General features: G+C 48.5%; 9 protein-coding genes across 9 annotated transcripts; 4 read left to right on the top strand and 5 right to left on the bottom strand.

Moving 5' to 3' along the window:
* Nucleotides 1-3,991: 3,991 nt before the first annotated feature.
* On the top strand, nt 3,992-4,257 carry FIESC28_04784 (uncharacterized protein; the record flags this gene model as incomplete). Its single annotated transcript, XM_031158931.1, has 2 exons — nt 3,992-4,043; nt 4,094-4,257. 2 exons carry the CDS (start codon nt 3,992-3,994, stop codon nt 4,255-4,257), a joined length of 216 nt encoding a protein of 71 aa, XP_031017008.1.
* Nucleotides 4,258-4,615: 358 nt separating this feature from the next.
* Nucleotides 4,616-6,438, bottom strand: FIESC28_04783 (uncharacterized protein; the record flags this gene model as incomplete). Its single annotated transcript, XM_031158930.1, has 2 exons — nt 4,616-4,834; nt 4,885-6,438. The coding sequence occupies 2 exons, from the start codon at nt 6,436-6,438 to the stop codon at nt 4,616-4,618; spliced, it is 1,773 nt and encodes a 590-aa protein (XP_031017007.1).
* Nucleotides 6,439-7,729: 1,291 nt separating this feature from the next.
* Nucleotides 7,730-9,268, bottom strand: FIESC28_04782 (uncharacterized protein; the record flags this gene model as incomplete). The annotated part of the gene is made up of 1 exon (XM_031158929.1): nt 7,730-9,268. One exon carries the CDS (start codon nt 9,266-9,268, stop codon nt 7,730-7,732), a length of 1,539 nt encoding a protein of 512 aa, XP_031017006.1.
* Nucleotides 9,269-10,329: 1,061 nt separating this feature from the next.
* Nucleotides 10,330-11,176, top strand: FIESC28_04781 (uncharacterized protein; the record flags this gene model as incomplete). The annotated part of the gene is made up of 2 exons (XM_031158928.1): nt 10,330-10,425; nt 10,475-11,176. The coding sequence occupies 2 exons, from the start codon at nt 10,330-10,332 to the stop codon at nt 11,174-11,176; spliced, it is 798 nt and encodes a 265-aa protein (XP_031017005.1).
* A 261-nt stretch (nt 11,177-11,437) lies between these two features.
* FIESC28_04780 (uncharacterized protein) lies at nt 11,438-13,243 on the bottom strand (the record flags this gene model as incomplete). Its single annotated transcript, XM_031158927.1, has 1 exon — nt 11,438-13,243. One exon carries the CDS (start codon nt 13,241-13,243, stop codon nt 11,438-11,440), a length of 1,806 nt encoding a protein of 601 aa, XP_031017004.1.
* Nucleotides 13,244-14,819: 1,576 nt separating this feature from the next.
* FIESC28_04779 (uncharacterized protein) lies at nt 14,820-15,372 on the bottom strand (the record flags this gene model as incomplete). The annotated part of the gene is made up of 2 exons (XM_031158926.1): nt 14,820-15,136; nt 15,228-15,372. 2 exons carry the CDS (start codon nt 15,370-15,372, stop codon nt 14,820-14,822), a joined length of 462 nt encoding a protein of 153 aa, XP_031017003.1.
* Nucleotides 15,373-16,189: 817 nt separating this feature from the next.
* Nucleotides 16,190-17,923, top strand: FIESC28_04778 (uncharacterized protein; the record flags this gene model as incomplete). Its single annotated transcript, XM_031158925.1, has 5 exons — nt 16,190-16,675; nt 16,725-16,827; nt 16,876-17,154; nt 17,206-17,720; nt 17,774-17,923. The coding sequence occupies 5 exons, from the start codon at nt 16,190-16,192 to the stop codon at nt 17,921-17,923; spliced, it is 1,533 nt and encodes a 510-aa protein (XP_031017002.1).
* Nucleotides 17,924-18,352: 429 nt separating this feature from the next.
* Nucleotides 18,353-19,370, bottom strand: FIESC28_04777 (uncharacterized protein; the record flags this gene model as incomplete). The annotated part of the gene is made up of 3 exons (XM_031158924.1): nt 18,353-18,773; nt 18,830-19,149; nt 19,200-19,370. 3 exons carry the CDS (start codon nt 19,368-19,370, stop codon nt 18,353-18,355), a joined length of 912 nt encoding a protein of 303 aa, XP_031017001.1.
* Nucleotides 19,371-22,479: 3,109 nt separating this feature from the next.
* On the top strand, nt 22,480-23,898 carry FIESC28_04776 (uncharacterized protein; the record flags this gene model as incomplete). The annotated part of the gene is made up of 1 exon (XM_031158923.1): nt 22,480-23,898. One exon carries the CDS (start codon nt 22,480-22,482, stop codon nt 23,896-23,898), a length of 1,419 nt encoding a protein of 472 aa, XP_031017000.1.
* Between the last annotated feature and the right edge of the window lie 2,448 nt (nt 23,899-26,346).

Here is a 26,346-nt window from a genome sequence, read left to right as displayed (position 1 = left end):
CAAACCCAACGCCATCGTCTCTTCGCATCACACATTACTTTGCGTTGACAGATGGAGTCGGCGTGCTCCCAGCATCAACATCCGGGTGCTTTCTTTCTATATGTCTTTTCATGTTCTTTCTTGTAAGAACTTCTCCACAAATTTCGCATGGAATCCTTTCTCTGTATGTTCTAGTTAATGGTTGCCAGACTGGGTTTTCTATAGGGTAGGACTCACGATTGCGGCAGACGAAGTCTTTTGCAGTGGGATGAGACTGTGCGTCTCTCAACTTGGTCCACAGCTGCACAGACCGATTGACAGAAGCTCGAAAAGAAGTAATCACTTGGAAGTATCTCCTGCTCGTCGTGAGTTAGGCTTCTAATTGCAGCAGCAGCAGCAGGTGACTTTTTGACGTACATTTCCGAGCGATAGCATATAATGACGGGCTTCGTTCATGCTCTGCAGATAACCAAGGTTGATGAAGCTATCTATAACGGAGACTATGGCCTGAACACGTGGGTCTTTGAGGGAGTCGTTGTCTCGTAAACGTTGTATGTACACTGGCCCAATGCGATTGCCCGGTTCAGATTGGGTTGGTTGGATTGTCACCCTACGGCAGGAGGGGCTAGAGAGGATCAATGTAAGTTCCCCGCAACTTTCTAGAAAACGGGACAAGCTGTATATGATTGACGATTCCCGTAAATTCTGCAAATTCAGGGCTGTGGTGCTGGTAAACTGGGTACTTTCACTGGCCATTTGACTTCCCGACAGGGAGTTGAATGCCAGTAGGTCATATATCGTATGGTCAAGGTCTAGACTCGACCCCAGAATATTGTTCTCCACATGATCACCCTGGGGTGCAGGCGTTGTACTTGGCTCCTCTTGGTGACCTGGCTGCAGCGGATGGCTGTCATCCATAAACATCAAAAGGGTACAAAAGTCTGGGCCAACCAAGTGAGACTCTGGACAAGTAGCCCTGATCAGGTCGTCAAATGCCTCTCGGTGTTTGTGGTTGACTATTGCATTTCTCCAAATCTCAAAGTGAGAGAAGTCAAAGCTGACCTGGTTACCTGCACTATGTTGAATGACGTACGACAAGCTGCAGAGGGCAAGGACTTCTCCCAGAGTAGTGGGAGGCAGGTATAATAAGGTGTTCCGATAGCTGTTTACTGCAGTCTCGTAGAAGCGAGTACGCTTGACAAAAGAGTCGAGGCTATCGTCGATACCTGCAAGGTACAGGTTACGCCTTGCAGCCACTAGCCGTTGACGGGCTTCTTCTAATTTGACCTGGACAATTCGAAGAAGCCCCCATTGATGAGATATATGTCGATTGAAGGTTTCAGGATAAGGGAAGTAGGTTATTGGTGTTGCTGAGGAGTCGAGATAGACAAGGCTGGCAAGGAGGCCTTCAGCTCTTGGTTGCAAGAATGCCCATGTCGGAAAAGATAGGGTTGGGGTTGCCATGAGAAGGGTTTTGATGAAAAGATGAGGAAGCTGTGAACTGTAGTGGTAAATCCCTATCATGCGCAATTCGGAAAAAGTGAAAGGTCTATATATTATTGTTGGATACGTCGGTCCTTTAAATCGAGAAGATTGTTAACAGGGCGAGACAGGTCCCAAGCGAGCCATCTCACCTCAGGTTCTATCCAGGGAGGGCGTGTAAGGTTGACGGTTTGATGCTTGTTGCTTGTTAGACGGGAGTGTGTGGATCAAACTCGGGCGGATGCTCCTAAATTAAGAGCCCGACTGTCCGACTTCCAATCACAAAAGTAGGTTTCTCTCCTCCGCTCGTGTCGTAGACAGCCAGGCACGTCGTTACTGCAGGCCATCCTAAAAACTCAAGCTCCTCTCCTTTGGACGAATCGGCAACATTCCATAAACTACAGGCCACACCCCAAAGTTACTTTAGGTTGGTTTCGCTCGTTTCGCTCTCTTGCGGGCCCCGACAGATCAGGCACATTGCACTGTAGCTACAGGCCACACCCTAAGACAAAGAAGCGCGGTCGTCCCAGCCGCATGTTCCAGATCAGGCCAACAACCATTGAGCGCATGAGAATTCTGAACGACATGACAGGTGAGGATCTAAATATTATACCACACTACAGGGGCTCAGGTGTACATACACCATCATCACAGGAAAGGCGGTCTTTAGACATTTATAAATTGTTAGATAACAAGTTAAGCCTGTCAACTTAGTATTGAAGAACCTGACCTCACGAATCAAGCCTTGACATAAGGCATGTACTTTCGTCATTCGTTTGATAGCTTATTTTGTCACCTAATTATGTCCAAAAACCGCCCATAGCACAGTGTTAATTGAATGTGGGACAACCCCACCAGCTTCCCATCCAGCTTCAATTTGACGATAGTCTATATACTGCACCTTCCCTTCCCTGTCTTATTATATCGCCTTGATTGGACCCCTCCAACTCCCCCAAGGGAGGTGAGGGGTGTTTCTAGCAGGCTGTGCGACGAAATAACCGTCAACTGGATATCGAGACTACATGTAGCATATTGGTTCTAGCCAATAATGCTGGGTGCTTCAACGCCAGGTTAACAAGCCGATTTCGTTACTTAGGGTGTGAAGGGAAGAAGAAAAAAAGAAGAAAAAGAAACCGGTAAGAAAAAGCCGGTGGAAAAGGAAGAAAGGGGAAAGATAGGTTTGGTAGGGAGGGGGGTGAGAGAAGGGAAAGAAGAGAAAGAGAAAAAGAGACGAAAAAGGAAAAGAAACACCTGACCGGTACTCTGCAGCTCTGTACGGATGCTTCCACAAGCAAGTTACCGTTTGTCGCCCCGCAAAGCAACATAACCCCAAGGATTATCTAGGACCTTGGGGTAAGAAACTCCGCGCCGTCAACAGGGACTGACAGTACGCCGCAGATCACTGGCTAAGCCTGTCTCGGTCCTAACTCATACTTTGTTAGATAAATAAGAGCTCTTTGGCTTCATAATGAAAAAGTGACTGGGCTACAGCGTAGGGCTGATACTTCAGGATTCGTCAAAAGCTCCATTTATTTGGGCCCCTGGGGCCCAAATAAGTGGGTCGACTAGTGAATTCTAGACAACCTGGGAGCTGCTTCACAATTCTGTCACTCTCTCACCCTCTTATTTTCGGAAGGGCAATAGAGTTGAAGGAGATAAACAAGATGGGTGTATTTAGTGAGAAGGGAGGCACTGAATTTGGTGAGAATTTGTTGCAGGGGAAGAGCCCAATCAGATAGGACAGGACATACTATGGTACCTCGACCAGACATGGGTGAATACTAGATTCGAAGTATTTCATCTGAACAAATACACCTGTAATAAGGCACAGCCCAGTGGCTAGCATGACGTTACCGCGGTCGACCGCGTTGACCACGCTTGGCCACGCTTAACTAGGTACGCTTTACCACAGTTAACCACGCTTAACCCCTGCTTAACCACAATTGACCACAGTTGACCACGCTTGGCAACGCTTAACTAGGTACGCTTTACCACAGTTAACCACGCTTGGCCACGCTTAACTAGGTACGCTTCATCACAATTGACCACGCTTGGAAACGCTTAACTAGGTACGCTTTACCACAATGGACCACGGTTAACCCCTGCTTAACCACGATTGACCGCGGGACATTGATATGTATTCCTCCTGTCTGTGGGTATCGCTAAATGCTCCGGAGCCAGCACATCGGACCACACCACTCCTGCATCCACGCACTGTACTGTTGACAGGGAGCTCTACTTGCTTTGTGAAACCATTGGGAGAATCATGGAGTAGTAAAGAGTATGTGCTCCTCGACATCATTGGTGTCTGAGCTTACGCAGTCGGAGCCGGAGCTGGATTATGAACAACTCCAAGCAGCTCCAATACAATAAGTGAACAAGCCTGGAGCCCATCGGGAGCAACGCAGAGCTTGCGATGAATGAACAGATGTATATAATAAGACTATGAAGCAAGAACGAGACAGAGAAAGAATTCACAATGTCATAATTTACCATTCCCTCGCAAGTATATCCTTATCCATACAGCAACATGCCTACAGAAGAGCAACTTAGACAGATGCAGGAAATGAGGGACGACCAAGGTAATAACATCATCCAGTATCACCACTATATTGCCACTAACAGTATGTAGAATCTGTGATGCTACAGACATGGCTTTACGAACCCAAAGACGTTACTTCCGCTACGGATGTCTGGTCGTCTGAGCGAGCAATCGCCAAACCGAGACCCAAGACGAGTGCTACCAAGCCATACGAGAAGAACACCAAGAAGAATGATGCAGCAAAGGCGGGATGAGGTGCAATAAGGCTGAAACGAGGCGGGGGAAAAGTTGGTATTGACGGGAAACTATGCCTCTAGCCTCGTGGACGTGTCAAAGAGGCTTGAAGACGCCACGGAAAAGACTTCAAATGTTCTCGAAAGTATTTGCGATATGCTCCAGTTCATCAGTTATAATATTCATGAACACCGTTGTTTTCATGGCATGTCGCCCACAAAAAGTGTCTGTCTGTAGATACGCCTTCATTGCCCCTTGTTGGTAATGATATAAAGTCACATGGAATTGCAGAAGCTCCAAAGTTCTAGGCCTTACAACGCCTTCTCTTCGTAGAGGTCTTTCCTTCGCTATTGTTGTGCTGCAGATTCCCATGCCTCTTCAAATTGAATTTTCGATCGGTAGTGTAGTCGCATTCATCGCACGAGAAGAGGATTCTAATAATTGATCAGCAAAGACCTGTAGGTAGGGTATCAAGTGAAGCGTAACGAACTTGGGGGCAGACTTCTGTGTCGTGGATACAGACGGCGATGGGCTTGCGTGGAAACCATGGACCCAATCACGGAACTCTCGATATGCCGTTCGATCGTCGAACAACAACTGAAGATGGTTAGTGGAGTTCAATTATACGTCTTTCGAATCCCACGTACTTTTCCTGCCCGTTCCATATAGAACTCGATATCCTCCCGGTATTGTAGCAACCCTCGCTCGAAGAACGCTTCCGCAATGGCAACTATACCACGGGATACCAGATCGTGCTCGTTCTTTTGTGATGACAGGGGTTGAATGAAAGATGCTTGTAGCTGTGTCTTCTGTGGCAATCTCTCTTGACACCAGGCAAGACACGATCGAAAGTCCTTCGATGCCAGTCCGCCACCGGCAAGGTCATGCCAGAAGCATGCGTTTTCGTGGATAAATCGCACTACAGCTCTGAACACAGAGGTATCCTGAAGTTGTCTTATCGCATCGGACTCGGCTGCTGTGGTTGAAGAAGATAAGATATGAGTCTGACTGCTTAGCAGTTCCCTCTGCGAGTCATACATAGCAGGCGACTGCGCTGGGGCCCAGGGTACGGCGAATTCGTTATCCTCTGTTAGACTCATCTCAAAGTTGATAGGATAGGAGGGGCCTGGGTCAAGATCTTGCCAATGGGTCGGCGATATAGTCGGAAAGGATTCTGGAGGACCGGATGAACCAAGAGAAAAGTCACACGAGTCATGTGTCAACTGTGTGAGGTATTGAGCGTACATTGACAAGCTATCTCTTGCTTCTTGCAGAGTAAGGAGCGAAGGGTCTACCCCTTCGGACTGGGTATGTGATGTCGGGTGGACTGGAGTATCATCCTCGCTGTAATGAACATCGCTCTGGAAATTACATCTCGATAATGGCTGGTGGTCGAGGTAGGGGTTAGTGAAAGAGGGCGAGGCGAGCTGTGTGTAGGTTGGAAGTATAGATGAAGGAGTTCCGCCACGCCGTAAACTGGTCGCTTGTCTTTGAGATTGCTCCCCCAAGCCAAACTCCATGAAGTGAAGATGGTTTCGTGCTTCGGGCCAAAGATGCTCGGCGAGCAGCTTGAAAGCCTCCCGCTCATCCTCCTTCTCCAAAGCATCCAACCATAGACGAATACCAGCAAGGATATCGCCTTTTGCTATCCGATTTCTGGAGTACAATAGACAAGAAACGACGTATGATAAGCTGCAGAAAGCAAATACTTTGCAGAGGTCGTTTGGGACCAACCCAGTCACCGTGTTTCGAAAGGCAATCGCACCGGTCTGTCGGAGTCCTTTGGCGTCCTGATAGTCAGCAAGAATATTGTTGATGGCTGGATTGTCCAAATTTGCTGCAAAGTCGACAAAATGGTCCCAAAGAGCTGACATCCCATCGCGAACGGTTCGGATTGATGACCAGGCGATCTCGCGGGCACGAGCGTCATTGTGCACAGCGTAAAGCTGTGAGTCTGTTGCCTCGTTGAAGGAAGCTGTAGCGCATAGTGCTTGGAGCTCCTGTGCAAGATCATCCCGCGGGCGATTTGCACTTACACCTGTGCTCTCGGTTGCATCGAGGTAAACGAAAGCAGCAGAAAGTCCATCGACTTCTGCCAAAGCCTTCTCGAGGTGTTCTTGCGCCCTTGCGCCCCCAAGACCAGCACGTGTCGCGCCGCCACTGACTGAGAAAAAATTGGTATAGCTTGAAAGGTATCCCATAACGGAGGGTATGCACAAGAAAGGGGTGCTGTTGCCTTGTGAACTATCGAATAATAAAGGCAAAAGTGGTTGGCATCAGCACATTTTGATGGTTCGCAAAGTGGTTGAATTTATGCGAGATCCTTTTGAGGCTCATTACGGAGCTTGCTCCAACTTGTTTCCCTGTTGATGCTCATGAGCAAGACTCGGGGGCGGAAGGACCCTCCCGCGTAATTGAACCAGCATGCTATCGCTCCTGCCGTTGGCCGTAGAAGCACAGAATGCCTTGGCACGTCACTTCACTAACCTTAACAAGAACGATCGGCAGGATCAGGCTTGTAAATTCTGTTTCAAAAAAGCAATTACATTGGATGTTACTGTACTCCCGTTGCTCTGGAGCTGCTCCAAGCTGCTCATGAGTAAGTCATGCCAAGAGCATTGCTCACGAGCAAGGGTTGACGCTCATGAGCAACTCATGAGTAACTCACGAGCAACTCAAGAGCGCGACGTGAGTAGAAAGCGACAGTGAAAAAACAATTAGACATTTATATACCGATCAAAGGGTAGAAGTCAGTACTGTTTTCCAAGGCTGTTATTCATTGCCAAAGAACAATTCAGAGTCAGCAACGACGCCACTTTCAAGTACAGCCCATGTATAATGCTGCGCCATACCATGCAAGCAGGAAAAAACAGCCCAAGTCAAGGCAGCTTACAATATGCAGGCGAGTCCACCTAGTAAGGCTTCCTTGACTGTCTAGCTGACAAGATACACAGTCATTAAATCGAACATGCTTCAGATCTGGTTGGAAGAGCCAAACGACCTTGGGGTCTGGTCATCAGAACGGGCAATCTCGTTCCCGAAGGAACCTCACCGTGACAGCACAAAGGACGATCCTAAATTATGACGCATGGTAGTGAGATAATGTGGAAGGGCTTGATGATGGCGGGTAGCGGCTTTACTTGATTCGCCGCCTTGTAAGAATTGTCAGTCGGCTTGTGAGGGGATAGAATTCTGTGCTGTGTACTTAGAATGGGCGCGTTACCTACTGACTTTGTAGAGCTCTCGGGCACGCTCACAGAGTTCTGCAAATTGGATGGAGACAGTGAGGCTCAAGTTGATGTTATTGCCAGTCTACTTCTGAAGCTGACTGACTACCTTAGTACCTAAGTAGATGTTTGTGCGGCACTACATTTCCTGTTCTGACCGCAAAGCAGTCAAAAGAAGCTCACACTGGATGTAGAAATTAGATCGTCGATTTTGTTCTATTAACTATAAAGTTCCTTTTATCCATGTCATTTATATAATTCCCACTCAATTCACACCCCTTCTCAAAGGGTGAGCCTCCGTGTTAAACACCCACTCATCCAGACTGATGACCTCCTCATCCGCAAAAATGAGATAGAAATACTTCAAAGTCTCTGCCATCCAGAAACTCTCCATATAGTCCTTAAGCTTGACCTCCTCAGCACCGACATCCTCCACCGCCGCAAACGCCTCCTTCGTCTCAGCAGCAGCGCGGATAGAAGTCCACATGTTCCACGCAATGTCGCGAAACTCTTCTTTTCCGGTGATGCGGTAGAGGTAGAAGATGCTCTCAATGGTCTCGGGGCGGAGGAGGTAAGTTGAGTCTCTGGCGCGGAAACCGAGGGGCTTTTTGTGGGAGCTTGGATTGAAGTCGCAGGGTTCGAGAGTTGGACAGCGTTCAACGTGGACGATTTCGGGCATGAGGCCTGTTGGGTAGGCGGAGTAGGCTTTTGCGCATCCTCGAGCGAGTTTCTCGCCGATGATAACGTGGTCATCTCGTCCCAGAGCCTTTCCTCCGAGGGCGTACATGCCTCCTGCGAAACATGTGAGATGTTCCACATCTGTCTTTAACCGGATCTCTTTGCTTCGGGGAGCGATATCAGCTTCACCTAGCATAAGCACGTCCTCCTTTTCCGGCAACATTGGTCGGAACATCAAATGCTTAATAGCAGCATCGGCAGCCTTGACATACATCGTCTCATACTTTGGTTCGAGACCCTGCAGAAGAACGTATTGCTTGATGAGATACTCGTAAAGCGAGTCGCCGTTAGCGCCCAGGCCAAACGTGTCGTCAGTAACTCGGAAACCATCCTGCGCGTTGATCTGAATTGGCCATAGTCCAGGAATTGCGGTCTCATTCTGCGTCCTCTCAAATGCACTGGTGATAAAGTCAATCGCATCGTAGTACTTGGGGTTTCCCGTCTGCTGTGAAAGACGAGTAAACTCCATACTCATACTGCCCAAACTAGCAGCACTCTGTCGCGGCTCAGGGTGGCCTCTTCCCTCCTTGAGATCTCTGAATCTGATAGTATGCGGTGGCATATGTTCGGCGTTATCGAATGTGCCATACAGCAAATCTCCTATCTCAATCGCCTTGGCCAGCAAGGCGCTCTCTCCGCTGAGCTCATACGCTGAGAGTAAACCGCCAAGATGCCTGATGGTGGTTTCGAAAACGTTGAATCCGTCACTAGTAGGCAAGTCCCAGTCCATGCGGGAAACATAGTCGACAGCCTTGTAAAACTCTCGCTTCATACCCAGAAGCCATAGCGTGTCGAGGTTGTCGCAGATGGTAGCGGCCCACCCACCAAAGGTATCAGTACCAGTCAAGCTCAATGGCTTGAGTTCATCGCGTCCCCATGCGAACTGTTCGTATGAAGCCCAAGTCTTTTGGAAAGCTTGCTTGACCTCTTTTCGGCGCTGCTCTGCCGTTGCAAGCTCTCGTTTTCTCAATTCAGGGTTTGAGAAGTCGAATTGAATTCGGGGTAGTTCGGCAGGCGACCCGCGCGGGGGTCTGACCAATTTACTTGCATCCAATGGATGCCGCATTGTGTGTCTACTCCAGTCATAGCTGCTGGGAATGAAACTGATTCTGGGAGATCTGGGGCCCGATATTTGGTGGAAAAGACCATAGAATACTAGCGACGCAATGAGAAGTGAGAATATCGCCCTCGATGCGGCAAAAGGTAGAGCTACACCCATAGTTACAAGACACAAGAGAAAGGAAAGAAAATGAGTGAAATACAGGGTCAATTCAGGTCACCATTGAGACCGTCAGAAGAAGGACTCAATGCTAAAAGAACACGAAAGGGGATCGGGGTCAAGTCAGATCTTATACGGGATCAAAGACACAGTAAGCAAGGATCCTAAGACAAGGAGTCAAACAGTTCCTGACTGCCCTGTATTAGTGTCGCTCCCCCACTCTGACACGCAAGCTTTCTAAGAATAACTAGACGATTAACGTGAGATCCGCAGGCACTATGACATACTGAGTGGAGGGAGATGAGCGATCAGTCCATGCACGATTCTTGTATTACTTTAAAACACAAAGGGAAACAAGAGCTTAGACTGTTGCACGAGACCAATCTAGATGGGCGTCTATCGTCTCGAAAGTTGATTGAAGAGCAGTTGGAAGACATCCATTGGCAATCTGTTTCATCAATCAGATTCAGCAGCCCTGGATTGGCTTTCAGGGGTGCATTAGCTGTCGTGTGCGCTGAAAAGTCAAAAGTCAGCCCGCTGACAAGCTGAAACCCCTGGCCAAGCCACCTATTCAAGGAGATCAACGACTCGTAAGCCCTACAAAGAATTAAGATGAGAAACAAGCTCGCCAAGTTGTTATTGCTTCTAAGCGAAATCCGAGAATAAGCCATGCATTTTTAAGCTTGGCCTACCCGTTTATCGGCGGAACTGAATCTAGCTTCCGGTCGCGTGTTAAAGTCAACATCAAATGTGGCTGGTGAGCTTGATTGCGCCACAATTCCACTTGGACTTACCGCCAAAAAGTCAGATTCTGCCGCTTTTTTCAAGCTCTAGTCTGGACAAGCCATTAATTCTTCACCCAGCGCGGCTCCAGACATCTCGTCGCAACACATACCACAATCGTCAAAATGTCGTCTATGCGAAATGCCGTCGCGCGGCGACCTCACCGCGAGCGAGCTCAACCTTTAGAGCGTAAGAGACTCGGTCTTCTTGAGAAGCACAAGGTTTGTCCAACCCCCCACCAGTTAATCACCAGCTTCTAACCCGTCGCAGGATTACACCCTTCGTGCTCAAGACTTCAACAAGAAGAAGAAGACTCTCAAGAACCTCCAATCCAAGGCCGACGAGCGAAATGAAGATGAATTCTACTTTGGCATGATGTCCCGAAAGGGACCCGGCTCTAAACTCAAGGATGGCAAGAAATGGCAGGGAACAGTCGCAGGCGATCGAGGAAACAAGTCCTTGGACGTCGATACCGTGCGACTCCTCAAGACTCAGGATTTGGGCTACGTTCGAACGATGCGACAAGTTGTTTCGAAGGAAGTTGCCCAGTTGGAAGAGCAGGTAGTCCTCACCCGAGGATTCAATAAGCTGGACGAAGATGAGGAGGAAGAGGAAGACGATGGCAGCGACTCCGAGTTCGACTTCGCCACCGCCCCTTCAAAACCTAAGGCCCCACGAAAGATTGTATTCATGGACGACGAGCAAGAACGAGAAGAAATATTAGGGGACCGCCTGGACATGGACGATGAAGACGACGCCGAGAAGAAAGAGGATAGCAAGGACGAGGAGGAGCGCGCCAAGAACCTTCGCCGTCTCCGCAGTCAACTCGAAAACGCTCGCAAAAAGCTCAAGGTCCTCACAGACGCCGAGCACGAACTCGAGATCCAGCGCGCAAAGATGGCAAAGACGAAGACATCCGGAGGAACTACACGTAAAGGAAAGAAGATCATGATCCGAACAAGAAAGCGATAAAGGAGGAGCAAGGAAACAATCATCTGCAGTCTTTTTAAAAATCGTCATTTCCTCGTGTTTTATTCGTTACGGTAACGGCTTCGCTTTGCACATTCAAGAAAAGCAAAGCTAATAGATACCCCCCTTCAAGAACGCCGTGGGTGTATGATTCTACATGATACAAAAAATATGAAAATACGTTAAAATTCCCGAACTTCCTTGCGCTCGATTAGGAAAATTCCATGCGTTCCGTTACATCATGATTCAGATTATCGCCGTTGATTAATACTTTGACCCAATGCACTTATAACATCCCTTGAATGCGAACCCGACGCATCGGAAGCTTATCGTTAATATCCAGATCAAGCACGCGAACAGACCCTTTACGATCTTGACGATCACGCGGAGCAAGAAGGGGAGCTTGTCTTCCTTTTCTTTTGGCTTGCCCTTGCCGAGACTCTCGTCTTGGCTTTCGACATCGATCTCGAACGCTTCCATCTTGCGCTTCTTCTTTTCCTCACGCTTGCCCATCTTGCTGAAACGCCTTTCTTGCTTGGCGGTCAGGATCAGAGGTGGCGGGGGCTCGAAGGCTTCCATGATGGGGTTGTTCTTCTCGTCGGCTTGGGCGACGAGGAGAAGCGCTGTTACGGCTACGTCGACGATGAAGTAGGACTCGATCTTTGAGGCGATGCCTGTGTCGATTTCTAGCCAACCGCTACCAGTGCCATCGCGGGTGAGCTTGGCGAGATGTTGAGGTGATTCGTTATGCTCGAGGGTGTACTCTACGCGAGACCATGAGGGTGAACGCTCGATGGTGACGCAGAAGGGGGTTGCAAGAGCGGGATGGACGAGGAAGTGATGTGAACTATCCTCATCCCACACAAGACGTGCGCATTCCCTCTCGGCCAACATGACAGATGCGGGATCTTGCGATCTCTCAACAGCCATCTTGGTTGCAGGTGTAGGCATTAGAAGTGCAACAAGACCATCATTGGGAGGATGCCTCCTCGACTCTTCTTCCAGAGTCGTAGTAAGAGCTTCTTGCCAATGCTTTGTGTCTGTGATTTTGTTGCCCGAGCTGTTGCTATTGTGGCCGACAACGCCGCTAATAATGCTGCTTGCTGAAGAACTTGCTTCAGGCTTGGGTGCTTTATAGGGCTTGTTGGGATCATGTCTTGTGAGAGTCACATAAGCCGACGCCGAAGTTGGATCTAAGCGGAGGTTGTAAAAGGGCTGAGTTGCAGATGATAGACTGTAAACGGGGGCGTCTTTCTCTTGTGTCAACTTCATGCAGTACACCCTCCCCTCAGACGACGAGGCTTGCCATCCATTCGCAACCTTCCAATAGTTTTTGAGCAACTCATTCGAACTAACAGTTGGAATAAGCGGTGGCTCCTGTTGTTGCTGCATGCCACGATGCGGCCATGAGGGCGGCTGTGTAGATTGGATGCTCATAGGGCTAATCACCGGGCTTCGAACCGGTGGGTTTCTCGCGGCTCCAGCTGGTGTTTCGTGGTATGTCTGACGACTAATCACAGCTCGTGGGATCTCAGCAGGTCGAGTCTCTTGGGGAACATAGTTTTGTTGGTTCAGTGGTAGTTCCGGGTTATAAGCTGGGAAGATAGAGCGTAGCGGCTGCGCTGGAGCTTCACCACCCAGGGGAGGCTTTGCTATGGAACTCCGTGAACGATCACTGCTGCTGCGAATAAGTGTCGGTCCTTGAATATTTCCAGTATCTGCGCGCCCAGGAATCTGAACTGTCGGTCTCGGTCGTTGGACTTTCACAGGCTTAGGTTCAGGTTGCTGCTGTGGCTGAATAGGATCGAATTCAATCGGTGTATGCGATCTGTTCTGTGGTGTCTGTCGTCCATTATTCCTTGGTGGCGAAGTAGGTTCAGGTGACTGAGATGTTTCGGGAACCATGTTCTGCTGTGGTGTAGCGGCCCGTCGTTCGCTTGGTGTACCTGCTCTACGCTCACGAGACTCAGAGCGACGAGGTCGAGGGGTCTGATTTCGCGAAGCAGGCGGCGGTTTGGATGAGTTAGGACTCGGGAACAACGAGAACCCTCCTGGGGTTGGAGTCGACATTTTCTGTTTCAAACAGTGATTTCGCGTACTAAACAAATGCGACGCTTCTTCTCAGAAGAAGAGGATATGACAATCCGGGGTATCAAAAAATAAACAGGACAAGACGAGGGGTTGTTATGTTGATGCTGCTGCTACCGCTTCATGATCAATTGAGAAAGTAAATCCACAAAAGTCCAAGAGTTTTTTTATTGTCTAAAACAGAAACAACAGCAAAACATAAAACCAACAGAAACAGAAAACAAATACCGAAAAGAACAGTCAGTGATTGATATTATATCTCGTCCATCGAGTTTTCATGGTTTAAGCGCTCCGACTAACACTAACACTCGCATCCTTGCAACAAACAGGGGACACAAAAATAGCATCCCCTGCTGGAGTAGCCAATCGGCGGGGCCATCACACTGCAGCAGTCATCCTAAGCGCCCTGGAGACGCGCTGCAGTGAGGGGAAGAGACGGTGCGATTGGCTGGGGCATAAATTGATTGGGTTGGCGGGGGATGGATTTTACTGGCTTTTGGGAATAGAGATGGCGGGTGATTTAATGTGATGGGAGGATGCAGTAAGACAGAGTCCAAGTTGGTATGAGCTGAAGAAGAGGATCAACCGGCCTATTGAGGATGAGAAGTACAATAAGATGTTGGATCTGGGGCAATCTTTCTTTGAGAATAACTGAGAGAAAAAGAAAGGTTGGGTCTAGACGAGGGCCTCATTAAACAATTCTTATTCCCGTTTGACCATCCAGAATATCTTGAAACTCGACGGTTCACCGCTTGATGCACGTAACCCTATTGTTACATACATGAACTTTCCATCAACCACTTGAAATCTATCCGAGTCAAGATAGTGGATTCCCCGTTAGAGAACTCGAGGCTTGCAGTAGTAATGGTGCTGTGGTTGATCAATAAGCAGCGTCTGGCGGTAACTTATCACAATCTGTTTTTACCATGTTGAGAAAGTCTCCACGATGATCTTGGGGTAATGAGGCCCAGAGGCACAGCTTGTTTCGATATTGCGTGACAAGGGCGTTGGCTGCATGCTCTTAACTCAACCTGGTCAGTCGTCTGTTCTCTTATCTCGGTCTAAGGGTCTGTGAATGTCATCGTTGGCTTGGCTTGTGTCTGAAGCAATGCCCGTCATAGTCTAGTATTTAATCTTGGGATTTTTCTTGGCTTCTTTAATGTAATCGACGGTTAGGCCAGCCTCTCCCAGGCAAGTTAAATCCCAATGGGCTCATTCCAGTTGAAGTCGCCTGCAGCAACTAAACTCTGACTATTGTCAACATGGGTGTAACTTGTACAACTATGATGGTTAATCAGACTTCAGTTGCTGCGGGGGGCACCAATTGAACTGAGCCCATTGAGATCTAACCCGCCTGGAAGAGGTTGATGGGTAATTTAGTTATACAATTACTCTTGTACAGTTGCATCTCGCTTCTCATATTCTTACAAGCCCATCCATCTTCCGTGTCTCGTTCATGGCCCCCATTCGTAGATGTCTTTTGTCGTAGAAAACCGAACCAAACGCCATAGATGCAACCACTCTTCCTGTTCTCCTTTCCTTTTTCGTACTCATATCATCAATTCCTTGGTCGATCCTTCGCTGTAAGTCCATGTACCCTCTCCCCTCTCTGCTCCATCTCCTTCTGTCTCGACAACCTCACATGCTCTGGCAACCCCCACCACTCACGCATAAAGTCCTCCTGTGCCTGCGCAACTCTGGCTTTACGCTCCCTCTCCCTCTGGCGCTCTATCCTTAGGGCAAACCACTCCTCACGTGCTTCATCGTGTACGTCTTGTGTGGCGTGGAGTTTCATGCAGTTATTCATTACGCGGTGTTCGGCGCGGCAGGCGAAGGAGACTGTGAATGTTCGGCCGAGAGCGCATGCAGCGAACGCTGGAAGATTGTGTTAGTGGTCGGTATAACCTGATGATATCCGTATCACCCAAAACAGGCTTGCTCTGGACCGTATATTGTGATAGCGTACCTTTAATCTCATCGGCGCATTCCTTTCGGACTTTTTGGTAAAAGATATCTCGGACTTGTGCTTCTTGCGACGCAGATAGAGGTAGAGGGTTTCGAGATGGGACACCGAGCTTCTCTTGTGGCACTGGGGGATTCTGGGTAGCCATTGTGGCCATTGAGTGACGAGCGCGGGGCTCGGATCGAGGGGAATATGAGGAGAAGAGATAGGAGTCGAGGGGTCGTATGTGTGTCGTCGGGATGGTCGTCGTTGAGTCGTTGAAAAGGCGACTGGAGCTACATCGGACGAGGAGCTTGCGGGCTGCTGAGAGGTGAGCCCATGATTGCGTGGCAGAATCGCTGACCGCCTTCCGCTTTGGGGTATCGGAAGATCAACTGCACCATGACCGAAGGTCACTATCACGAGTTTCACGATGTTCAAGAGATTACATGTTGCTTAGTATCTTACTGCTGGACGTCTCAATGTTTGTTCTGCCTCTGGTGGGGGCTTTTTGGCCGGCAGGATGCTACTCTCCAATAATGCCTCCGCCGACGAGCACAATGTGTAAGCGTGAGCGCCTTCTCGACGACAACCAAATTGCGTTCATCGGAATTAGCCATTCATTTCTCGCCTTGTAGAGGCTGTGTTCAGTCTGGTCCAGGCATCTCTAGGCAGAAGTGCTTCTCCCTGGGAATGTCTCGGTCGCCGAAGTCTTGGCCCCATGCATCAGCCAGCAATAAGGTAGGATCAGCAGCCTCGTCACACCAAAAATGAGACTCGGTCTAGTATCATCGTGAGCTCTATGAATGCTCATTAGTCCGTATAGTTCTATCGCTGAGCATGGATGCGATTGAAGTTTTGAAGGATCGTTTAGGTCTTACTCTCCCATCTACAAAAGACCATGCCCCGCTCTCAGGCATCGTCTTATATCGTTCCTTAGATGCTTCACAAGTCTTATTAAAAGTGATAATTGTTCTATCATAAACATGGAATCTCTCGCCATCGACTCTCCCAAAGCCTCCGAGAGTTCTTCATCTGTCGAGGATCTCTTACAAAATGTCTCCTCGGCCCTGGCTAAGCGCGCTGGTAAGGACGTTTTTGCCATCGAAGGCCATTTTGAAGACCATGACAACACAACCTCACCCTCAAGCAATCCCAAGCTCACTATCAGATGGGATGATAAGACGCAAGGATATGCCCGCACTCTGAGACTTCCCTTGAGTGATGATACTGCAGCCCAGGACTCGTTCACTCTTTTGCTGAACGCTTGTCAACCCGCCACCTTCGGCGTCGGCAGCAAGGAGGTCCTTGACGAGGAGTATCGAAAAGCTGGCAAGATGGACACTCATGACTTCTGCACTGATTTCAGTCCATATGAGCATGGTATTGTTGATACAATCAATCAGGCCTTAGCTCAAGGTAGCCATTCTGCCGGAGGGCTTGGTGTGAAGGCTGAGCTGTATAAGCTGAACGTGGGTTTCTCTCACCTATGGTGTGTATACTTTCTGATGTGTTACTTAGGTATACTCTGCTCCTTCTGGGAAGTTCAAACCGCATGTTGATACTCCACGGTCGGATCGTCAGATGGGTTCTCTCGTGGTTTGTCTACCCGTCGCACACAAAGGTACGTTCCACGTCTCTCTAATCGTAACTCTCACTAAATTCCGGCCAGGGGGTCAGCTCGCAGTCCGACATGGCGGTCGCGAAGTCGTCTTCGACTGGGCATCTCGACGTCCAGACACTATCCAATGGGCCGCTTTCTTTTCTGATTGCGAACATGAAGTCCTACAAGTTACCGAGGGGCATCGTGTAACATTGACTTACAACCTCTTCTGGACAAACTATGGGCCTAGTTTCATGGCGAATCATCTTGAAGTCCTTGATCAGGAATCACTTCACTTCTATACGGCTCTTGAGAAGTTACTCGAGAAGATGAAATCTTCTGGCAAAGGTGATCATCCCTTCGGTTCACAGGTAATCTGATACTAAAACATTATCTTAGATACAACGGTTGGATTTACTTGCACTCACTCATACCCACATACCTCCAAATCCTCCATCGAGGACTTACATCACACGCTAAAAGGTATCGACATGGTAGTCTACCAAGCTCTCAAGCGCATCCTCGGCGATGCCAGTATCGCCACTGTACTGGATGAGTCAGAGTATGTGGAAGAGCAACTAGAAAGAAAGCAGTGGGAAAAGGAGCACCAGGAAGAAAGGAAGCGTAACCCCCCATCGCTTACACATCCTTTCAGCAGCGAAAGCCGTTTTTACAACTTTGACGATAGCGATTTTGAAAACACAGTTTGTATAGCCACATCGCTTCGGCCTCCCATCTCCCATGGACCATACGATTACGATGCTGGTCTACTGGACCCGAAAACTATTGAGGTTTCGGAAGGGGGCTATTGGAGTAGCTGCTATACGTATCCGTATAGTCGGGAGAAGATCAATTGGCTCAATCACCGTCCAGGCTCGCAGACTTCGAAAGAACTTGCTGTTGCTTTTGCCACGGTCAGTTTATTATATTGGTTAGAAGGTGACTAGTAACTAACAGACATTGATAGTGCGGTAATGAACCTGGCACCGGAGCCTACTATTCTTCTGCAGTCATCATTGCTGAGGTCAATGGGAATGTGAGCCATGAGAGGGACAGTGCTAAGGGAGACACCAGGAGTGAAAGTGCGAGTCAATGCGAGAGTGATCAGGATGAGTGACTAAAAAGTTAGATTAACTCGGATGAATGGTTTAGAATAGCCCGGCTTAGATTCTGACTGTAGGCAGGTAACAGAAGAATCATCCTCTAAGACTCATGGTGCCAAAACAAAGTAGCCTAAGTACTGGTCTAAGCTAGCATAAGGCGGCTAAATTATTTCGTCTTTTATGCTCTCGGCAGCTAATCCTCCTGACACCTGACGGTTGAGGGCGGTTACATGCTATATCTCAAATTTATGGCCCCGACGTTTAAGTATTAGAATGCATGGGAATTGTTATAGATCGAGTATGTTGAACCGTGGTTCTTAAATGAACGAGCTATCGCTTCAATTGGTATCAACAGGCAAAGGAAAGACAAAGGTAACCTCAACACGCTCATAACATCATCTCATCTCATCTTCTCGACCCATTATCTCCTTTACTTGTGTCATCTACTGCTGAGGGTAGCCCTGGGCGGGATAAGGCTGCTGAGGAGGTGGCGACGTAGCAACAGGAGGCTGCTGGTATTGCTGTCCAAAGTTCTGCTGACCTTGAACCTCGTAAGGTGCTCCAGGGGGAGGATAAGCGCCCTGTTGCTGATACGGGCTTTGGGCAGGCTGATAAGGGGAGGTGGTGGGTTGAGGAGGGTATTGCTGCTGTTGTTGCTGAGGGGCATACTGGCCGGGAGCAGCCTGTTGCTGGTATTGAGGCGCGGCCTGAACGGGTTGAGGTTGGACATTGACCTGGGCTTCGGTCTTGGGCTCCATTTGGTAGTTGTTGGTTGGGCCTGAGAGATCCACGGCGAAACGACCCTGCTTACGTCCTCTGATATACATAACCAGAGTCCAGACAAAAGTAACAATGAAGAAAACCCTAAAGCGCATTCTCAGTCAGCACAACTCAGTTCCAACGAGCAATATACAACTTACCAGAGCATAGCGCCCAAGCCAGCAATAGCGGCCAATACGGACAGGCCAGTCTTGAAGAGGATGACATTCTCACCATCACGCTTGAAGAACACACTGCAGTTCTTGCTATCCACCAGGCTTCCATCATCATAACAGCCACCCACGTTTACAGGAACAACATATCTCGCACGTCGAGCAGCTGTAGCGGCCCAGGCTGAGAGCCAAAGAACGAGCATTAGGCCATCGAGAGCGAGGACGGCGATGATGTGGTATAGGCTTCGAAGACCGGTGATCTTTTCTGTGAGGACGGTGTAGAGGACTATTATCCATGTGAGGACTGCCTGGGGAGTGTGTTAGTCAAGGAGAGATGAATGTAGGTATGTTGACTTACAATGGCGATGCAGAGGGAGTTTTCTGGTAGTCCAGCATCATGGATCATCCAGCCGCAGAGGCCGACAATGATGAGAGAGACAAGAAATTGAAGACCACGGATAATGACTATCCAGAGTGGTGTTTGGAGGACATGATCTGCCTCAGCCTGAGGTTGTTGTTGTTGATTCATTCTGTAACTATCACAAATAGTATAAGATTATGACAAGTTGTATAACTAACAATGATAATCGAGGGTCTTGTAGCAGATAAATGAGAGGAACTTGAACAAAGAGAGGACGGCTTGGCAGCCTTATACCCCATTCAACCCACGCCCTATGCAGCATATACCTGTCGACGAACAAACTCCCAAGCCCAAGGCAGATTCATGTTCAAGGAACAACAGGACCCTGGCAGATGGCTTGCGTTAGCGTCCCTCAGCCGCACCTCAGCTGGCCATTGGCGAAGCTTCACCAGCGCCGTTGGGCGTTCAAGTGTGGTGGGCGTCTTGGGAAATACAATATTAGTTCTGTGCCTGAATGAGAGGAAGGCCTCAAAATTTTGATCGGTTATATATCTTCTTGCACATTCACAAGTTTTCTATCTTAGCCTTTGGACTGTTGCAACAGAGGAGAGTTGTTCATCTATTAATTGTGTTATCACGATGTTTGAGACAAAGCGCCCACCCTCATCACAACCCCTGCACAAGGCTAGCAAAGAGAGACAACTGCCGATCCATACTGTGATCTAACAGAGTGAATTGATAATCAATAAGTTGTTGGACTGTGTGGCAAGCCCCCCAAGCTATCACTATCTTGTACGTCTAGACGTCACATCCAATCTCCATCATCTAGACAAGGCGTTTTCCCTAGAAGAAGCGGTGTTTCTAGCTCGTCTCTAAACTAGAGACTACCAGGTGGGTAACAGAAGAATTGTCCTCTAAGGCTTAGGTTACCAAAATAAAGTAGCCTAACTGCTAGTCTAAGCTAGCATAATGTGACCAAATTATTTCGTCTCTTATGTCTCTAGGGGCAAATTCTTGACGAAAGAGGCTTTGCGTGTAAGTGGTCCGATGGAGGTGACTCTCCAAAAGAGAATGCTTCGCGAGTTGGTCGAATGTGATTGGTCAGAAACCGCTTTGAGTGCACATGCACATGCATGAAGGATTCACTTGAGTGCCGATCAAATATCTCGAGCTTCTCTCCCTCTTTCAGGGCGATGAGGCTCTCATTTTTCGCGCAAGAACTAAGTTCACGTCAGCACTTACACTTACGTCGTTTATTATCCTCTTTAAGAACAAGGAGACGAGCTAAGTTGGCTTTAGTTTGTCTTGTTCAAGAAAGGTCGAGGAACGTGACGGGAAGAGCTCAAGTGGAGGTGGAGAAACATTATCGGCTGTGTTGTTCAGACTTCAGCCGTTTAAGCTAGGGATCCTGAAAGTGGATGGATGGGCGGAAAGGATTAGGCAGAGTGCGGAATTCAGAATGATTCCGTCATGAACCTGACCTCAGGGTGTCAGAAGAATTGGCCCCCAAGCATAAGAGACGAAATTACTCGGTCACTTTATGCAGGCTTAGACCAGTATTTAGGCTACTTTATTATTGTAGCCTAAGTCTCAGAAGACAATTCTTCTGTTACCCACCTGCCTGACAAATTGAGGCCCTTGAATAATTAACATGGCAGCTCGCCTGACCTTGTCTTCAATCTAGACTGGAGGCCGTATGCTACCCTCTGAATGCTACATGCGCTAAGTCTAAATAAATGTATGCACCAGTTACTCACTCGCACCTAGATGAATGCGGGAGAATATATCATCTTGAGTAAATGTTTGCCAAACACATTCATGCTATTCATTTATGAGGCACTTGAATGGCGTTGGCTCATGCAGGGCAAAGCCCCTACCCCGGTTGGCTATTGTTCGTTTACTCTCGCTAGATCTCTTCACGAAATATATTGTGCCTCCAAGTCTCTTCTTCCCTACAACCTCTTCTTTTTCAGATCTTCGGTCTTTACGGGGGAGTTTTTCTTGACTATCTTACGCACGAGATGCTTGTTACCAGTTTGTTTTTGGTAGCTCCTGGGATGCCTTACAGACCTGGATGAGACTTCTTCATCTGTGCAGCTTCGGATTGCTACGAGCCTTGTTTCACGATCTTTCTCTTACGAAAGACTCGAGAAAAACTTCTCACAGCTTACTTATAGATGCCTTGTGCATAAGGGGACATCCAGTCGTGTTTCCCTCACCTCTGCGGCGAGGTAATTGCGATGACTTCACTCTCGACAACACCTACCCTATAGATCTCTTGTACCTAATTTGGTTATGCGGATTCAACCGTTTACCGGTTTCAAACGGCCGCTAGATCATACGAGCCTCATTTTAAAGAGTCAAGACGAACGATATCCTTCATGCTACATCCTGAACGTCTCTGCAGTTTGCCGTTGATTCATAATGTTCATCCACTCAGGGGCTTTGGAGTTGCAGCTGCAGGTAGTGAATAAGCAAAGGGCTTCTTATGCAGCGACGGCGGTGAGATCGAAACAGGATTCAATATCAACTCCATCATCTCATATCGTCTCATCTAACGAATTTTCCATCACTTGTTTACCTCTACTCATACTTACGACAACCTGATACTACATTTCTTGTTGAGGTGCGACTCGTAACCAGTAACAACCAGGATTAGTGCTGATCTGGCCAATCACCTTCTGCTAAAGACACTGGCGCTGGCCCCCCAACCGCCCCAACCATCCAAACAAAACATCGACATTTTGCCGCCAGAACAATTCATTATCAAGAACGAGCCTCACATTCAAGGCTTATCATCCTCCACTCAGGCACTCGAATTTCATCATCATACTCTCCTGATAAGCACTCTGTTGCCATTTGCGCCTCTTTTTCCGCGCGTGGGCGGCTGTAGCCCAGTCAGCCTCTCTCCCCTCCATTCCCCCAAATCCAAATTCAATCCCATGCGCTCGTCATCACAAGACGCAATCGCCTAGTCACGAGCACGCCTCATCTATCATCGCCATCTTCGACGAAACGAACCGATACGATCACTTGCATTATCGCGAATCTTTTCAACCCCAGATTTCGATCGATTCGAATATTCGCTTCTCCATTTTCCCCGGATTTTCTGCCAGCAGTGACCCTGAAATGTGTCTCGGCTGCTTTTAAGCTTGGCCTATCGTTAATAGCTTCTCTGCGCTTAGAACGAAAGGTTATTCTATCATCCGACCATCGGCGAGCGACCCGCACGCTCTTGACCTCCACTTTTCGCATTCCTATCATTCATTTAGACACGATGACTATCCCTTCACATTTCCATATGCCCGGCGGCGGCTTCAATCGAGAGGGCGTTCATCCAGGCTTATTCCGTCCACCCATGTCCCCAAGCTCGAGCACCAGCTATGGTTACGCTTCCCCGCGGAGCGCTGCGACACCTGAAGGGCAAGCTGGGAAGCGCAAGCGACCTTGTCATGACATGTCACGATCGCAAGACATTCGCATACATGATGACGTCGATAGGCACAGTTACTTTGGAACGCCCCTTGCTCAGATTAGAAATGACGACATGCGTTATCAACTCGCTGGACAGCTCGATACACCAAGCGGCGGCCCTTTTGGAAGCGGCATGCTAGATGACAGTGTTTACTCCGATTCGGACTATCGTAGAGCCCTTGGATCTCAGCGGTCGCAACAGGAGATTGACTTCAATAACGCTGGCCCGACGCAGCTCTTCAATCTCCCTCCTCAACCGATGCCTTCGCAGGGATGGGGCAGCTTCGCATTCTCAACTATTGGTGGTGTTGTCGGCCGTGTATGGGAGTTTTGCAAAACCGGTTCATTTCGAGGATTCCAGGCCGGAGGTGGCAAGGCCTATACGATGAATTCTGGCAGGGTGGAAGAATTGGATCAGACACTATTCGAAAGCCATCACCTACCTGGACGATTTCCTCCTCCTCCTCCGCAGCAGGAAGATTACTTCAACCAAAACCAGCAAACCGATAATGCCGACCATGAGATGAACAGTGGTGCATCGACACCCACAGCACCAGCCCCCAAACGAAGACACACTGATAATAGGGATGAACTTGGCAGGAATTGGGTTATGGTGAGTGATGAGAAACCAGCTGAGCCAGAGCCTTCACCCAAGCCTCAACTGCGACGTCCATCTTATCATTCGACCCCTCGAAACCGAAACTCGGGCCCCTCCATGGCAACAGGCCGACGCATCAGCGCTACTCCATCTTCGCGATTCTCATCTGCCTCTACTCCTGGTCAGCGACGATCCACTACCAACCGACCATCAAGCCGTTTGTCTATCGCTCCCTCTCCCTCCGCTCCTTCACCCCGTGCAGCATCGACCGCTTCTTTCGCGTCATTCACCTCGTTCGGCTCCCCTCGGGAATCAACTCCAAGCAAAATTCCTCAGCCCAGCCGTCGTCGAGCCACAGCCGCACCATCGCCGATAACCAAGGTGTCGTCGCACCGCCGCTCGAACAGTAATGCCTCAGTAGCATCAGGACGTGGATCCGCCGAAGCAAGTCCACGTCTGACTGCAGAAGCCAAGCATCTCGCAGCACGCCGTAAGATGGAAGAACGAGATGCAGATGTGCGGATCAACGCGTTCAATAAGCAACTACAGGATATGATTCGTCAGGGTAGAGAAGCGTTGGGCACGACGATAGAAGTGGAAGGTAACTGGGATGATGACCTGTGATGCGAAACCAGCTGCCATCTACGATCTTACCTTAGCACTGTTTTGTCTCACTGATACCGATACCCTCCTTCTTCTAAGCGTCGCCGAGAGATTTTTGATGGGATTTCCTGTTTTCAGAGGGATCTTTACGAGGGGAGTTTAACTGATTGACAATCTGGGCGTTGACTGCATTGCTTGCTTCCTCAATTACTTACTAAAAACTGACTCATTGTATCCGTATTCTTTTCACCTCAAGGATCTTCACCCTTGCATAAATAAGCATAAATATTTCGCTCTTTTTTAACTCTTTTGACTATTTTTTAAACCTCGTGCTAAAGTCCGTGAGACAAGGGATCGTATATCCGCCAGTACGGTGAATATACCAACCCAGCTTCTAATATGGGAAACGTTGAGGCTCCAGAATGCTCCAATGAGAAGGACCGACATTGATAACCCCCGAATAGATGACCCCCTTTAGTGTCGGGATATCGTGCCAGATGCGGAGTAGCCAGTGCCCCTGGAGTATAATTGAACGTTTGATATCGTCTGGGGAATCTCACGATGGAGTTCTCATCCTCATCCCTGGAGGTGTTTGTGTGTTTTCTGTGTTAGTTTGCATAAAAGCGGCCTTTATCGGCGGTGACGTCTTTGTACAGCTCGTATTTAAAGGATTGGCATGCTTTAGTATCGTCACTACTCATTAACTACCTGGTGTTTTTCGCTCTTGGCACTCGGCTTAGGTCAGGCGAGTATTAAACGAGATGCAACTGTTGTGATGAGTGCTGCGTGCATTTGTTTTCTCCTTTATTATGGATACTTGAACAACTTGGCGCATATCACATCATATTGGTGTGGTCAGCCTTGCAGATCCAAACTTGCGAGATTGAGCTGAAGAGGCTCTTGGAGTTGAGATGTCCATTTTTAGGTCTTTGAAACGGGGGTAGAAAGGGGATAACACATCGGAGCTTACGATCTCCGTCTTGGTAACCACTTTTCGGTTTTTTTTTTCCCTTCCTTCTTCGTCTTTGTACATGGATTAATTTTTCCTTTTTTCTTTTCTCCCTTTGTCTCTACTTGCGACGTTACGTTCCAACGTTAGTCTCCTTTCAGTGGAGATGGATGAGTTCGGCAATCGACGCGAAGTTTAGGGGCGGCTAGACGAGAAATCCTTCCCTCGGTCGAGACCAAGACGGAGACCAAGAGATTAGTTCGCAGTTGGTGGGTTTCTTCACTGGGACGGGGCCGCCGCACGGATCGAATGCTGAATAAAAGAGGTCCTGTCCTGTAAGCGTTTAACTAATCAATTAAGCTTGTTTTGAGTAAAAATCCAATAATCATCGGCATCTTTATCGGTATTAGACCACAATTATTCGCGCGGATACGGGTACTGTAGGCTAGGCTGCACTCTGCACTCTGCTGTATGTAGATCTTTCTCGTATAAACTTGATAACTGATGGTGTTGAGGTTAGATTAGCATACGTCAAAGGAAGTGTGATTTGCTGTAGTATGCATGCACGGTACAGTAAGCATAGCTGCAAGCTGAGATTGACAGCAACCATTAAGACGTGATATGTGCTGTAATCAGTGAAATTTGTTGATGCGATCCAAGACATTTCTTTTCTTTATCTTGGCGTCGTACGTTGGTTACCTCAGATTTGGTTATGACCGAACCGAGACTCCCCTATAATCCATGTCTATTATGTCTACTCAGCCCTGAAGTTTGAACTGTGCCTCTTGTGCCTGATGAAAGGTAACATTCGTCGATGCGACCGTCCCCTATTATTGACAGATCACCAACCAAAAGTAAAAAAACCGGCTGCTGCCTAAAAAGGGATGCTGAGAATAGACGGTGCAATTCCATTCGAGGGGCTATTCTCCGGCTTGGGTGGTGGGTTTCAGGGCATTCGTTGGGCCTGGACCGGGACACCCAATGCTGAACCTCGTGAGACAAGCCATGATCGGTTATCGCGAATAAGGTTAACTAACGTTAAGATAACCTTGAATTAGGCTTAGTGTATCTAGTCAGCTCCAGCGTTTAAGAGACAGGACTCATTCACAAGGAGTCAGAGTCACCCATTCAGAGGCCCCGCGCGGACTGGACATCTGACGAACTGCACTAATACCCGCCCGCCGGACCCTGGTCCTCCCACTGTAACCCTCTGTAGCTGAGCAGAGACACAGAATATGCGAGACAGTTTTTTGAGGCAGATATCTTGTGATCAATGCTACTCTACAGTTACAGCATATGCTTTGCGATAACTCACGAGAAGAGTAACACGCTTTCATCAAAAGATATCACTCACTATCATGCTGTGATATCTACCTGAGACATAGACCACCTGCAGCGGGCTGCAGCTACAGAGACTGTTGCAGGAGCATTGGATCGTCCCGCCTAGATAACGCCACAGACCCATAGACAAGGTACAGGGGACAAGGTCTAGGCTGTGAGAAGAGGATGAGATGCAAGGG

This window comes from Fusarium coffeatum (assembly GCF_003316985.1).
Source record: "Fusarium coffeatum strain FIESC_28 chromosome Unknown BRIP53273_contig_105, whole genome shotgun sequence".
NCBI classification, from domain to species: domain Eukaryota; kingdom Fungi; phylum Ascomycota; class Sordariomycetes; order Hypocreales; family Nectriaceae; genus Fusarium; species Fusarium coffeatum.
Note: the sequence above shows the minus strand (reverse complement) of the source record. Positions and strands in the feature narration are given on the sequence as shown.